This window comes from Chiloscyllium plagiosum, chromosome 20 (genome assembly GCF_004010195.1).
Source record: "Chiloscyllium plagiosum isolate BGI_BamShark_2017 chromosome 20, ASM401019v2, whole genome shotgun sequence".
Lineage (NCBI taxonomy): Eukaryota > Metazoa > Chordata > Chondrichthyes > Orectolobiformes > Hemiscylliidae > Chiloscyllium > Chiloscyllium plagiosum.
This window is the reverse complement of record NC_057729.1, coordinates 24,244,893-24,260,787: the sequence shown is the minus strand read 5'-3', so window position 1 is coordinate 24,260,787 and position 15,895 is coordinate 24,244,893. Positions and strand designations below refer to the sequence as shown.

Here is a 15,895-nt window from a genome sequence, read left to right as displayed (position 1 = left end):
TTGCCAAACTCTTATATCAAATTAGCAAAAGCAAAGAGCAGCTAAATAAATTGCTTGATTTTCTCCAAGTATTCAAAGTCAAAACTGATGGACATTCAAAACAAAGCTTTTCAATGATAAAAGCTCCAAGTAGATCTGTCAAATATATTAATTTAACTGTTATTGGTGAGACTGGGTTAAAAGCAAATGTCAAGTATGGCAAGTTTGGATGAATGAGCAACAGAGTATCAAATCAAATCAGATCACATCACATCATGGGCCAAACCAGGCTCAAGAAACTGTGGTTCAGGATCCATAAATCCAAATGTGCAGACTTTATTAGACAGATTGGTTGCTCAAAACATGAGAATGTCCTATTTCAGACAACCCAAATGATACATATCTGTTGTAAGATGAGGGAAACATGGTCAAAAGGATCTGAATGGGGTAACTTTAGATGATTCTTTTTTAAATTGCAAGGAGTCTCATTATCAGAGTTTCCATATGTTTAGCAAAATTAAAACATTCAGTAACCTGTAAATGTGGTGCAATAAGAGTAAGAGACTACCATGCTCTGGGATTGTTATACTAATCCATCAGCCAAATCCAGTGGAACAAAATATAATGAAATGTGAACCAACTGTACTTGGTGTGCTTATAAAAATCTGTTTATAAAGCTACTTGGCACAAGTTTGAGAAGACCAACCGTAAGAACTGAAAGAACAAAGATAAACAAAGATCGTTATAAAATTCTTATGATTGGCAAGGGCACAGTTTCTTCTTGTTTCGATGAAATATCTTAGTTGCTTCCCAGGTTTTTAACTAAGTATACTGGTACAGTTCTTCCCACCAATATTTACCAACTTTGCAAAAGAGCCTACACACAAGTTTTTAAAAATGAATAGGGAGGAAATCATTTCCTCACTATTGCCTTGAAAGTCAAGCGATATATTTGGACATTAGTTGGACATAAAGTTTCTTTACTAAGAGCCACCTGATAAATTTTCTGATAGGAAGTTGAAATTTTAACCATGAAATTCAAACCTACAATCGCAGTCTACATGAAGTACAGTAGAAGCTATGACAGGGAATTAATGGTCTACAAATTAAAATGGTAAATACAAGGAATAGTGGGAATGAAAATAATCTTGCATCTTTTCCTTGGCTCCCCAAACTCCTGGCTCCAATGCACACAATATCTAATTCAGGGGTAGCTTTCTTCTTTTAGGGTAGTTTGTTGGCAAGATATTTTACAACATTATTCTGCTTTTGAGGCAATTGAGAGAAACAAAGATTTTTGACTCGAAAAATGCAAAATGACAGGTTACCATCAGATTGATATATTATTTTACAGTCTTTCACAGGAAGGAACAGCATGAAACCAAGACCTACCATTGTCAGCTGCCAGGAACATTGCTTCATATACATTATCTTTAACGAAGGTTGACTCTCTATCTAAGACTGCTGTGGTTGTGATCTGACCAGTTGTGGCATTAATATTCAGCCAGTTTGCAGGATCTGACAGTTCAGAGTATCTTAAAAAGATAACAAATATTAATAGAAAATTTAACTACTTAGTCAGGCAGCCAATTATAGAGTAAGTTAAATACATATGAAAGCAACAAATTTATAAGCAATAGTTAACACTGTAATGCATTTGAACCTATTAGTGAAGATGGAACATCAGATACTTCTAACTGGAATAGTATGGCAACATCTGTACCACCATGCTCTTTAGTTCACTTGTTTTTCATTGACTTTGGGGAGACCTATTTCCAAGAGGTAAGAATTCTATGTAAATAGTTAATTTGATGTCAGTTATATCCTGCGTGCCATAACCTTGTTTTGGACATTTTTGAAGATCACCTCTCTAAGATGGATGTTTAGAGTCACTAAACAATGCTGGATAATTTTTTTAACAGTTTTTCATTTCTTTATTTACTTATTAGTGCCCCTTAGGTTTCCATGTGGCACCATTCTAATTTATTTTGCCCTTGGTAGCATTAGGAGGACTAAAGGGGTTCCTAAATAAATACACACTTACTTCCTAATGAAAGAGACCAAAGAATAGAAACCTAGTTGGATAAGAGGTGTTCTGCATTCACTTCATACCCATCTATACGGGCTGTACCTGTATAGATGAACATACCTCAGCTTGGCTGTTTCTTCAGTGATGCAAAACTTCCTAGTCCTATGGGAAGCATCACTGAAACAAGTGAATGTCTGAATTATTGTTACTTTGGACCTATTTTCAGCAACATCCAAATCAAACTAAGAGCAATTTTTATATTTGTCAGATGTCCCTTACACACCCTGCCTGATTTAATTTTATAATCTCCTTATCAGTTACTGTCTGTGTTGCATCTCACCAGTGATTATTTCGAGCATGTAATGTTAAATTAAAAATGTGTGAAAGAATACTTAACAGAGCAATCATTAAACAACTGGATGAGAACCCCATTGTTAGACTCTCAGTGCCTGTCTTCTGCATCTCGGAGTTAGTCCCCCTTCATTTTAACTTGTTACATCTTAACTCAGAAGGGCAAAAGGTGAGTTGGCTATAGCAAAATCTTGAGGCAAAGTGATCATCTATTGTTGGAAAGAGTCACTGGGAAGGGAGAACTACAGTATCATGCAACCCATGGTGCTTTTACGTGAGCTTGGGTTTCCTGCGTGCTCTGATCAAATCTTTGAGTCCCAGGGGATGGGTTCAAACCCTGAAAGTTAGTGGCTTTCAATTCAGTGAAGTATTAAATGTAAATCTCAAATTCCAACCAAACCATCCTATGTCTGGTTTTAATGAAAGTTGGATGAAAGGTGCTGACTGATTCACTTGATGTAAACAAATCGGCCATTTTTTAAAGGAGGCTGTATTTAATGGTTTGTTGCTGCTTCTCCCTTATCCTGTCCTAAAAACTGTCACATTGGTGGCTTTCTTCACTTCTGATGAAAGATTATTTTCCTGAAATATTAACTCTGTTTTTCTCGACAGATGCTTCCTGACCTCCTGATATTTCTTGCAGCACTTATGTTTATATTTCTGGGGGAAATGGAGATGGGGTGGGCTGGATCCATATGGTTAATGCCTTTACAGCACTGCTTGTGGGTTTGAAGGAGCAAGAGTGTCTCATCCCAGCAAACATGCTTACTTGTAAACACCTCACTTCCCAAACTGAATGGACACCATCTGAACCAGCAACAGCTTCACATCACGATCTATCCACAATACCAAGACTTAATCCAGACCATAATCTTCCGAGTAAGAGCCCCTTCTACTGAAACAAAACCACACACCTTGCCATCAGCTACAATCTCTCTAAGTTTCCTGATTGCCTTGATGGATCCTTACGCAGCAGGTTTCCCCCCCTTTCGGATACACAGCCTGTCAACTAGCTGGCTGCCAAGCAGATGAAACCTGTACTTGCTGGTTTTCCATTCTTAATTGTTTATCACCCATTCCTCACTCTCAAGCAAGCAGTTCCATGAATGTTGGAACCATAGTGTCTGTGCATCCTTCCTATTTGAAGATTGATATTGGCCTGAGAACAAGCTTTCAGCCTGTGGCTGAGGTCAATTATTAGTTAAGTATAATGAATTGTTTAAAATTTAGATTGAAAGAATCTTTTTTAAATGCTGTGGCTTTACAAAAATTATTAGATCTCAGTTAGATCACAAGATGTGTTATGTATGGCAACCAGACTAAAGAAAATTGAGAGAGAATTCTAACCGTCCCCTCAATTCCTTACTCCCTTTCTCCCCACCCAGCAGAAAGCTGGAGGAACACAAGTTAAAATCCAAACAATATATACACAGCATGTGTTTCCTCTCCAATTAGTTTTATAAAACTGTTTCTTCAGAGACTGAGGAACAAATTAAAGATGCAATATTATATATGCTACTTTAACTTCCCATTGAGGGCAGAACCTATTTCAGACACTTATTTCAGTCCTGTCACCAGCAGAGACACTGTAAGATGCATGTAAAGTTATTTTTGCAGCACTTAGAGGAGCAGGTCCCACAAAGACAGCTTGTGAAAATACTGTCATGCACACAAGTCACCACCGACCCAATCTCTCACATTGAAACCCATCAAATCTGTTACAATTTACCTTAGACTTAACATTTCACCTCAACCTTAAAAGTTCCTAAAACTGGGAGCTACTTCTGGATGTCTAGTACAGGTAGTCAGCTGGCCAATGCAAGGTTAGTAAGGGCAGACCTTTAAAACACGGAACAAGTCTTTCAGCACAGTCAACAGGTGAATAGTCTCATACATCCCAACAGCTTCCCATCTGTGAGTAATAAGATTCCCGAAAGTGTGGCCAAATTCTATCTGCTAAAACGGGCCATAAAGGAGCAATAATTATAGGTATTCAGAAATTGATGTCTGAGGAAAGTGGAGGTGCTGGCAAGTGAGACCATGGACTGTATGAGTTTAGACAGTAATTAATTTTCACTGATATAACCTTTGGAGGAAACACATTCAGGGCCATTAAATATTAAAAGCAATCATATAAAATAAATACGCATGAAGTCGTGGTACATTGCGCATAGAGGATATTATCAAACAGGCTCATCCAGGTCTCAAACTGACATTGCACACATTGATGTTCCAAAGTCTTATTGCTTTCAAGATGAAATAATTTACTGGTCACTCTGAACAGACTTTCCAGCACACCTGGCTTTAAAACAAATGTAACTTCTGATGATGTGGAGGTTTTTCACTCTATACAGTGTTATTCGTAAGGGGACAGAAAGACAAGCGCATAAATTATGCATGTTCTAAAAGTGATTTACACAGAAAATCTGTGTAAACATCCTCTTTGCCATTATCTAATATTTTATACAAACATGATTATGGAAGTTGAAAAAACATGCACCAAGATTCCTGCGCAACCTTTTTTTTGTCAGCTCATATCAGTACAATCAAAACAGTGCAAGTAAACCTGCTCGTTTTGTTGTAGATCAACCTAGACTTGATAAAGGATAACAATCACCAAGGCAGTATTTTAAAAACATTATTAAAGCAGCACATGATGCAAATGCATATCAGGACCAATTAAGCCCTATATAAAAAGCTGCCCTTTGTCTTGACAGATGTCTATAAATTTCAGTTACTGTATTTAAGACTTCTAACATATTGTTTAATTTTATCATCGCAGTCAAAATTATGCTTTAAATAAATACCTCCATTGATTAAGTGTAGATCTTAAACAAAAAGCAATAATGTACAGGTCTTGTCTAATATGAGAGATGAGCAGCACAATATAATTTTGAGCTGATGCATTAATTCCTTAGTGTGAAATTGGCAAAGTTTATTTATCACATCTTTTTTAAAAAATGCTTTTATTAGACAGACATTCATCTACATGCATTTTGCCTAGCTTAACATAATAATAAACTGCATTTTATAACTTTGCAATAAGATATTTTTGAGTATGGTGAGCCAACCTCAACCTACAAAGAATTTCATTTAGGGCAGTAGCTGTTTAAAAAATGCTGTTTCTGAGTTCAGAGAGTGATTCAGCTGCAATTTTTTAAAAAATGTGTGTAACTTTATTCTAGAAATAAAAAATACACAAGATGACTGATTTGCATATTTAAGCAGAAAAACTTGCATATTTAAGCAGAAAAATACTGCAAAGAGACACAAAACGAAAGTCAGTTAGAAGCTGAATAGTTTTAGCAACCAAAATGTATTGAAAGTTGGCATAAATGAAGTTTTAGTGAAGCAGAAACTTCAATTAACAAATTGATTTCAAGATCCTTATCATTGTTTAAGTCCTTCTGTGCCCTTACTGAACTATATTTAGCTAATCTCCTTCAACCATGCATCCTAACTCTCACCTTCTATTTCCCTGACTTTGGACTACTGCTGGTTCCACTTCAATGCACCATCAGAGCCCAGTCTTTCATGAATTGTACACGTAGATGCTGGAATTTGTTTCCCAAATCGTTCCATCTTAATATCTCTCTTTAACTTACAGACGTCTATGAAATTCCTACCACCCAAAACATGCCTTAATATTATCTTACTCCTTATTTTGAAGAAAAAATTCTCAGTTCTTACTCAATGTCTACCACCATGTAAAGCATTCAGATCCATCTTCATGCATGACTGTTGGAACAAAATATCCCAATATGTAACAAAGGCCAATAGAATAGAATTTTCCATGACTGGAGAAGCAAACAGTGGCAAATGCTAACTGCCAGTGTTAATAACATTCCAAAAGCTACCGATTGGCAGAGAGGTAGCACCGTCCATGAGATGTCAATGGCATATAATGGTACCGTGCAAGTTAAACCATGTGGTCCAACATAGCAATTCCAGACTCTGCTGGGAGTGACTTTGGAATGGCAAAAACAAAATTGTATTTGCATGGATAAAATGGGCCTCAATTTAAAACAAGCTTCATGCTCTCACTTGTTGATCAAATGATATTATTACCAGAAGATGAATGAACATTACTCCGGTTGGTCAGCAACCAGTTAGCAAGTGTAGAACTTTAAATTTGTAGGATTCCTGAAGAAGGGCTCATGCCCGAAATGTCGATTCTCCTACCCCTTGGATGCTGCCTGACCTGCTGCGCTTTTTCAGCAACACATTTTTCAGCTCTGATCTCCAGCATCTGCAGTCCTCACTTTCTCCTAGAATATTATTTTACCCAATTCTTCTGCCTAATTCTCTACCCTTTTGAGCTATCTTGAAGAGATAGTTCCTTTGACATGGGCATACCAGATGGCCAGTGTCAAATCTGCCCATTGTCAATGGGAGGTAAATGTCTAACAAAGGTGAACCAAATAGTCAAAGCTCCCATCATGTGAGGCTTCAAGATCCATCTTTAGATTATTTTCATTGCACAATTTTCATTATCAGGACTACCATTGCAGCAGATCTTACTTAGTTTTAATTAATATTACATGTATAAATATTGTTGGAATATGGCTATTAGTCTGTGACGATAACATAACTAAAGCAGAAGCAGGGGAGTGATAATTTGACTTATCATAGGATTGGTAATATTTTGTTACGTTGCTGATTTCTGGTCTTCACGGACAGCCAGATTGCACTTGCTCTTTGCACAGGATGTGGCCGGCTTTAGTGTGCCATTTTGTGGCAAATCAGTGAGCCATAGAAACAACAAAAATTTGGCAGAGCTGTAAACTGGGCTGCTCCTTTGTTATCAACCATTTACACTCTTGGACAAAATCGAAACCAACACCAATATTTTTGGGCTTGGGGTGGAAAAGAATGGCCAAGTTCTTTTTTCTTCTGTAGTTGATCATCTTACCGTACAGCTTGCTGCATAAAGCGATCAGGATCTTGAGCCGCAAATGTTGTCAGCAGTGTGCCCACAGGCATCTCTTCCTCTTGCCTGATCAGTTTGGGATTTGGAATGAAAAATGGAGCTTCATTGACATCTGTGACAGAGATAGCAACCGTTGCTGTGGACTGGAGTGAAGACTGAATTCCAGCTGCTAGGGGTGCTTGATTCATCACCACTACTGTCAGCACAAAGGCCCTGTTTATTTCATAATCCACTGGCTGAAAAACAGAAAAGCCAATATTTTGGATTAACTACCTAAAGCCAACAGATACAATGACAAAAAGGGAAAACAAATCATGTTAAATTCACCCTGGCAATAAAAACATTGGAAACATTAACAGTGCACTTATGTAGATGAAGCATTCTATTGGGAGTTCAATTATTTTTCAAAACAAAAGCCATTTTCTCTCAATTTTGCTATTATGCGACACAAATATTATTTATAGCTCTCAATATGAGAAAAACAAATTTCAGAATTCAAACCCTGATCTCTTCATGTTTTTTACTACTTGGGCAAAGGTGGATACATTAAAATTTAGATTAAGACTTTATGTTACATCAGAATTCAGATTACAGAAATTATGCTTTTCAGAAAGTATTATGGGTGACAAAAATAATTAAATCTCCAGACTGGCTTTTCACAGAGTTCCAAAGGCCTTTAAAAATGGTGGGCTAAATCCAGATCAGAAGCTGCATTATTGTATCTGCATTATTGTTAAATTCCATGTTTACTGACTGGTAGAAGGGAAATAACATGATCCATATACAGGAAAATCAAATTTAACATGGCGATCTGATGTAGTTTAGGAAAACTAAACAGTCACCCAATACTTTAGTTTTAACATTTTCCAGCTGAGTCCATTATGACTGTTTGACCGAGTTTCAAAAGATCCAACAGGTCACTTACCTCAGCAGGGGCACAGATGTATATTTTTGATTAAAATTTTCATGAACAAATTCAAACATTATATTGTAAAAACAAGCTTCCATAGATATTGATTATAATTAGTGAATGGAAGTTTGTTTTTACAATATAATGACAATTTGGGGGAGTTATAATGTTTGAATTTGTTAATGAAAGACAATTTTCTGTATCAATAATGTATGAGAGACAGCTCACTTGACCTTTTTGCATCTTCATATGACACCTGTGATGAGCTCAGAGTGGAGACTTGTGTATGCATGGAGGTGAGAGTGAGTGAGCATGCGAATGAGTGACCACATGCATGTGGTCATTTCCATGGAGAAGGTCTGCCAAGTAGGGATGTTTCTCAAAACTTATTTCCTGCTTGATGGTGAAAATTCAGTCCTTTACTTCATAAACTACTATTTCTTGTAACTGGCCATGAAATCCTGGAAGTAGTGTAAATGAATGGCTTGGTTACCAATAATGACTACTGTTGTTACAATATTCTTTGCAAGGGTCATCAACAAGGGTTCTTAACAGAAAGATGAAAGGGACTCAGTTGCCATCATATTTCTGAGCAAGCCGATTTGAGCTCAATTTGTGACGTTGCATATTCAATGCTGCTCAGCAAACTGCACCAGTTCTTCAAAGAACTTTATCTGTAGTCAAACTGCTGCGTACACACTGTGGTCCTTTATTGAAGTCAACGTTAGCAATTCAACTACAATCAGTCCAATTCTGAGCTTATGCGGAGATCATCAACTATAGATACATCTTCATCTGCACTAGGGAACCAAAAAAAGTTTCAAATAAGAAACAATGATTGGAGCAAGTTTTAGTGAGGATTATTTGGTGTCGGCTTTAATAAGGCAGTTGTGGCTAGTTACCTGGATTTTGTGCGGCATTTCTAAAGTAAGACGTTGTGTCTGTCAGCTAAATTCAGCAAAATAAGCCAACTTTATAAAATGCTTAGAAGTTTTAATCAGTGCATGCAACATTTGAGTTTAGGAAAAAAAATCACTTCATAGATCAATTTTATGTAGCTATTTATTTGTAAAACCTGACTGATTTTATAGTCTTCGGTAGACCTGATCTGTGTTTCCATTTCTTTTTTAAATCAAAGGTTGCTTATCAACTCTTTAAACACCTTCACGCATCTTTAAATTAAATAATTGTGATTTTGCTTTAAAATAACGCCATTCAAAAAGGAACTCTTTTCCCAAACTCTTGTGAAAGATTCTCAGCAAAGAATCACAAACCATGACAGGGGCTGAGATACTGCCAACAAGTAAATAATCATCTATGGATCACTGCAGCAACTCAATTTCCAAGATTTATAGATCTCATCATGCACAAAAGTGTTGAATTATTTAGCATTCCAGCTAAAAAAGGATATGGAACATTCACCATGAGGATGGTGAATCAGGATTTATATCCCACAAGTGTTCAGGCCTGATGATATCTGATCAAAAACAGTATGGGTGAACCAGGGCAACAAGATGAATGAAGCATCAATTATAACCCTCGGGGGTTTCATGAGACGTGATTTATATATAAAAAAAGCAGAATTATCTGTTAATAAGTTAAGGTGGTTAAAAAAAAGACAGTTCAATGGTATATTATGGGATGAATTTCTCAGCTCGTGAATGCTGAGTCAGTTGGAAATGTAAGAGAAAGGAGATTTTCAAAGTTGAGGCAAAAAAAGCCTGATCCTCCCCCAGTTTGAAAAGTGACATGGGAGTCTCACTAGTAAGTGGCAAGAGATCCATTTTCAAGCATTAACAACTCATTATTATCTATCTTACCTCATTGCTATGCAATTTGCTATTTTTACTGGCAGCAGAGAGAAACTAGGTGGGGACCAAATCAAAACATGAAAGTCTGCGCGTGTGCTTGCTGCAGTTCACCAGGGTCCCCTCAAGATTTTCAGCTTGGTTGGCATTTCTCAACATCTCTGGGCATGCTACATAGACAGCAATCTCCTTCATCCATTGAGACTGGCATCAGCAAAGCATCAGCCTCACAACATCATAATTGCACATTTAGGACTGACATAATAAAGTTCAGCAATTCAATTTGCACTTTGGAACTCACCACCATCTTACATTGCAACACCTTTGGCAGACTGCTTTGCAGCAAGAACTTGCATCCATCACATGCACCAAAACAAGGGCTCTTAGCAGGCTCTCTCAGTGTACGTTCACTTTGTGTTTACTTGACTGTTCACTGCATCTCTGCCTTGCCTTGCCTAGCCAGGCAACTTGTCATGTTTGGCAGCAATAAACAGTCAATGAGTAGTCTGGTTAGTTAGGGGTCTGATCTGTTGTCAGTCAGGAAACATGGTGAGGTATCCTGGTTAGGTAAGCAGGAAGTGCATAGAAGAGAAAGGGTTAGTGATTTTGAGAGATTGTGAGGGTGAGAGCTATTGATGAAAGATGCTGCCTGCAATATTGAGAGTGACAGATGATGAGCCTTGGTGGGAGGTGGGTGGAATGTCTGAGTTTGAGAGAGTGTGAAGGAGCAAAGTGAAGGTAATGAAGGTGATTCACCTTCATATGCCATAGCTATACATTCCTCCAGACTGTGGACAATGCCTTGACCATAGAAAATAGGAACAGGAAAGGGCCATTCAGCCATTCAAGCCTGCTCCGCCATTCAACATGATTATAGCTGATCATCAACCTCAGTGCTGAAAATGTGTTGCTGGAAAAGCACAGCAGGTCAGGCAGCATCCAAGGAGCAGGAGAATCGATGTTTCGGGCATGAGCCCTTCTTCAGGAATGAGGAAAGTGTGTCCAGCAGGCTAAGATAAAAGGTAGGGAGGAGGGACTTAGGGGAGGGGCGTTATCTATCGCATTTCTAATGCCCCTCCCCTAAGTCCCTCCTCCCTACCTTTTATCTTAGCCTGCTGGACACACTTTCCTCATTCCTGAAGAAGGGCTCATGTCCGAAACATCGATTCTCCTGCTCCTTGGATGCTGCCTGACCTGCTGTGCTTTTCCAGCAACACATTTTCAGCTCTGATCTCCAGCATCTGCAGTCCTCACTTTTTTCTCATCAACCTCAGTGCCCTATTTCTACTTTCACCCCCAACCTTTGATCCCTCTAGCCCTAAGAGCTATTATATATAACTCTGTCTTGAAAACAATCAATGGTATGCTGTCAAATGCTTTTTGTGGTAGAGAAATCTATGGCTGAAGAAATTTCTCCTCATCTCAGTCCTTAAATAACATACCCTGTATCCATAGTCTGTGACCCCCGCTTTTGGACACCCCAATCATTGGGAACATTCTTGCTGCATTTACCTAGTCTAGCCCTGTTAGAATTTTATAGCTTTTGAAGAGATTCCCCTCAGTCTTCTTCTAAGCTCCAGTGAACATTGTTTTAACCGACCCAGTGTCTCTTCATACCTCAGTCCTGACAACCCAGGATTCAGTCTAGTAAACTTTTGTTGCACTCCCTCCATAGCCAGACCATCCTTGCTCAGGTAAGGAGGTCAAAATTGCACACAATAGTTGAGGTGTGGCCTCACCTCGGCACTGTATAATTGCAGAAAGAAATTCTTGCTCCTGTACTTGAATCCTCCCACTATGTAGACATATATTATTTGGTTTCTTTATCACCTGCTGCACCACCAATTTTAGTTGTTGGGGTATAAGGACACCCAGGTCTCATTGCACTTCCCTCTTTCCCACTTCATCACCATTCCTGTTAAAATGGAGAACCTTATATTTAGCCACATTATGATTTATGTTAAACAACTCACTGGAGGAAAAGGAGGAGGAGGCAACTCCACAAATATCCCCATTCTCAAAGATGGAAGAGCCTAACATAACAGTGCAAAAGACTAGGTTGAAATATGTGCAGCAGTCTTCAGCCTGAAGTGCCAAGTGGATGATTCATTGTGGCCTCCTCCAGTGGTCTCCACCATTACAGATACCAGTCTTCAGCTGATTTGATTCGCTCCACATGATAACAGAAACGATTGGAAGCAATGGATATTGTAAAGATTACTGGCCCGGACAACATTCCAGCAATAGTCCTGAAGGCTTGTGCTCTAGAACTTGTCGCTCCCCTAGCCAGGTCATTCCAGTACAATTACAACACTGGCATCTACCCAACAATGTGGAAAATTGCCCAGATATGCCCTGTACACATCTGACTGGCCAATTATTAACCAGTAAAGTGGTGGAAGGTGTCATCAACAGCAGCACCTGCTCAGCAATAACCTGCTCAGTGATGCCCAGTTTGGGTTCCGTGAGGGACACTCAGTTCCTGACCTCCTCACTGCCTTGGTTCATACATAGACAAAAGAGCTGAATTACAAAGAGAGATGTGAGTGACAGCCCTTTACATCGAAGGTGCAAATGGCATTGAGAAACATAGCAAAACTGGAATTATTGGCTATCGGGGCAAACTCTCCATTGGTTGGAGTCATACCTGGCACATAGGGAGATGGTTGTAGATGTTGGAGATCAGTCATTTCAGTTCCAGAACATCTCTGCTAGAGTTCCTCAGGGTAGTTCCTCAGCCCAAACCATCTTTAGTTGTTTTACCAATGATCTTTCCTCCATCATAAGGTCAGAAGTGAAGATGTTCACCAATGATTATACAACGTTCAGCACTATTCGCAACTCACAAATACTGAAGCAGTCCATGTTCAAATACAACAATATCTGGATAATATCCATGCTCAAACTGACAAGAGACAAGTAATATTCATGCAATTCACACAAATGGCAGGCAATGACCAGCAAGAGACAATCTAACTACCATGCCTTGACTTTCAATGGTCTTACCATCATTGAATCCGCATTATCAACATCCTTAGGATTATCATTGATCAGAACTCAATTGGACTTGCCACACACACACACAGTGGCTACAAGAGCAGGTCAAAGGCTCGGAATACTGCAGTGAATAATTCACCTCCTGACTTCCCAAAATGTTCATCATCTACAAATACTCACCATTTGATTGGTGCCACATTCACAAGCATCCATTCCCTTCATCACTGACACTCAGTAGTGGCAGTGTATACTATCTACAAGCTGCACTGCAGAAATTCACCAAAGATCCTGAGACAGTATCTTCCAACTCCACAACATTTCCATCCAGAAGGATAAGGATAACAGATATATTGGAATACCACCAACTGCAAGATCTCCTCCAACCACTCACCAGCCTGATGTGGAAATATATCACGGTTCCTTCACTGTCACTGGGCCAAAGTCCTGGAATTTCCTCCTTAGGGTGATTGTGGGTCTAACCATACCACATGGTCTGCAGCAGTTCAAGAAGGCAGCTCACCGCCATCTTCTCAAGGGCAATTAGGATGGGCAATGACTGCTGGCCAGCCAGCAAAGCCTATGCTCCACAAATAATGAAGAAGGAATCTGCCATGCATTTCTCCACTTACTCAACTTGGTAAATCACATTGAAGCATCTCTACATCCTCTTCACAGCTCACCCTCCCACCCAGCTTTGTGCCATTTGCAAACTTGGAGATATTACATTTAAATCATGAAGATATATTGTGAATAGCTGGGTTCCAAGCACAGATCCCTGCAGTACACTCCTGGCCACTGGCTGCCACTCAGAAAATGACCCATTCACTCCAACTCTTTTATCACCGTCTGCCAGCCAGCTCTCTATCCATGTCAGTACACAACACCCAATCCCATGAGCTTTAATTTTACTTGCTAATCTCTTATGTGGGACTTTAGTGAATGTAATCTAAAAATCCAAATAAACTGTATCCAATGATTCCCTTTTATTAACTCTACTATTACATCTTTGAAAAAAATCCAAGGGATTTGTCAAGCATGATTTCTCTTTCATAAATATGTGTTCAATCTATCTGAACATTTTTCCAAACACTCTGCTATGGAATCACTTATGATGGCCCTGTACATTCTCATTACTACTGAAACCAGGCTAACCAGTCTATAGTTCTCTGTTTTCTCTCTACCTCCTTTCTTTCAATAGTGGGGTTATAGTTGGAGCTGACCTCCAACCCATAGAATCTGTTCCAAAGTCTGCATGATCTTAAAAGATGACCACCAATGCACTCACTTTTCCTAGGGTCATTTCCTTAAGTATTCAGGGATGTGGAATATCAAGCTCTAGCGTCTTGTTGGCCTTTAAACTCTTTAACCAGGGTGGCTACATCAGAATGTTCTGGCAATGCCAGACAGAGTTTGCAGCTGGGGATTAAATATAATATTCAGAGTGTGAACACTGCAAGGTCCTCGTACCGGCTAGTAATTCACCTCTGTCAGTGCAAGATCATGCAAGAACAATGTTGTGGAGGTGTGGTGCACATTTAATGGGGCAAGCACCATAAAATTGAGCAAGTAAAGTCACTACAGCTCATGACGGAACTCCTCGATGAAATTGAAACAGTCAAATTTTGGAAAAATAAATACAGTGAACGTTGATAGCCTAAAAATGATGTTTTGAGGCAGACTCATACCGGACATCAAACATCAATGCTTTTTTTTTCTTTCCTCAAATGCTGCCAGATCTGATGACATTTTCCAGCCCGTGTTTGTTAACAGAGTTAACGTCTGTTGTTGTTGTAGGATATCTGCACAATATAAACAAAATTGAAAAGATCCACTCTCTATACTCTAGGGTAAATTCAGCCCATGTCAAGTGTGACAGGGGTGTAGTTAAAGGATAAAGTTACAATGCAGTAACATGAATTCTCCAAATGATCACCCAAAGCTCACTGTCGAAGCATGAGCTAATATCTTCACAAAATCTGAACTTAATAAATAATTTGTTAAGACATGTAACTCCTACTATTAGATAGGACATACCTGACTAGTGATATGAAAGTGATAAGGAGGAGTTATTAATGAATATCACAACTATAAATCACACAACACCAGGTTATAGTCTAACAGGTTTATTTGGAAGCACTGGCTTTCGGAGTGCTGCTCCTTCATCAGGTAGTTGTGGACAGGATCATAGGTCACAGAATTTATAGCAAAAGACTACAGTGTCATGCAACTGAAATGATATTTTGAACAAACCGAGATTGCTGTTAAGTCTTTCATCTTTTAGAATGGGTTGCAGGTTTTGGTTCATTAATATGTAAATCCCAGAACTTCTTTAAAGCCACATTCTCGAGACATCTCAGCTCAGACAATGCAGTAATAGTGTGAGGTTAGAGTCTGTCAGTATCTCAATCTTGAGTCAGACTCGTTCTATTTCCAAAGTAGAATTTACAAAATATTACATGGATTGACTGCCTGCAGATTGTGTATTTTTTGAGCAAAATAGAATCTTTCTGCAAAAATAATTCTGCAAATACAAATTCACCCCAGAGACATATATGTGTGTGCACGTGCATATGAGTGTGAGAGAGAGAGAGAGAGAGAGAGGGAGAGAGAGAGAGAGAGCTTGTCAGTATGAGTGCACGTGAGCCCATGTGTGTAAGCTTGATAAAGTGTGTGTGTGGGTATGATGGAGTATAAGCCTGTGAGATGGTGTGTGTGTATGAGAGAGAGCCTGTGTCTGAGAGAGGGTCTATGTGAGTGTGTAAGTATGTAAGAGTGTGTGAGTGTGCTGTGCGTGGTGTGTGTGGTGTGGTGTGCGTACGTGGGGTGTGTGCGTGTGCATGTGTGTGTATGTGTGTTGGGGGTGGGGGGGCGGGGTGGGGTGTGTGTGTATA

At 39.1% G+C, this 15,895-nt stretch overlaps 1 protein-coding gene across 2 annotated transcripts in view; it reads right to left on the bottom strand.

Moving 5' to 3' along the window:
- Positions 1–15,895, bottom strand: part of LOC122560076 (cadherin-4-like) — a 668,379-nt gene that overhangs the window by 59,597 nt on the left and 592,887 nt on the right. For both annotated transcript variants that reach the window (XM_043710292.1, XM_043710293.1), the window contains 2 exons: positions 7,272–7,525; positions 1,372–1,514 (listed from right to left, as the gene is read on the bottom strand). In XM_043710292.1, coding sequence (XP_043566227.1) covers positions 1,372–1,514; positions 7,272–7,525 — 397 coding nt within the window. The remainder of the gene's footprint in view (positions 1–1,371; positions 1,515–7,271; positions 7,526–15,895) is intronic.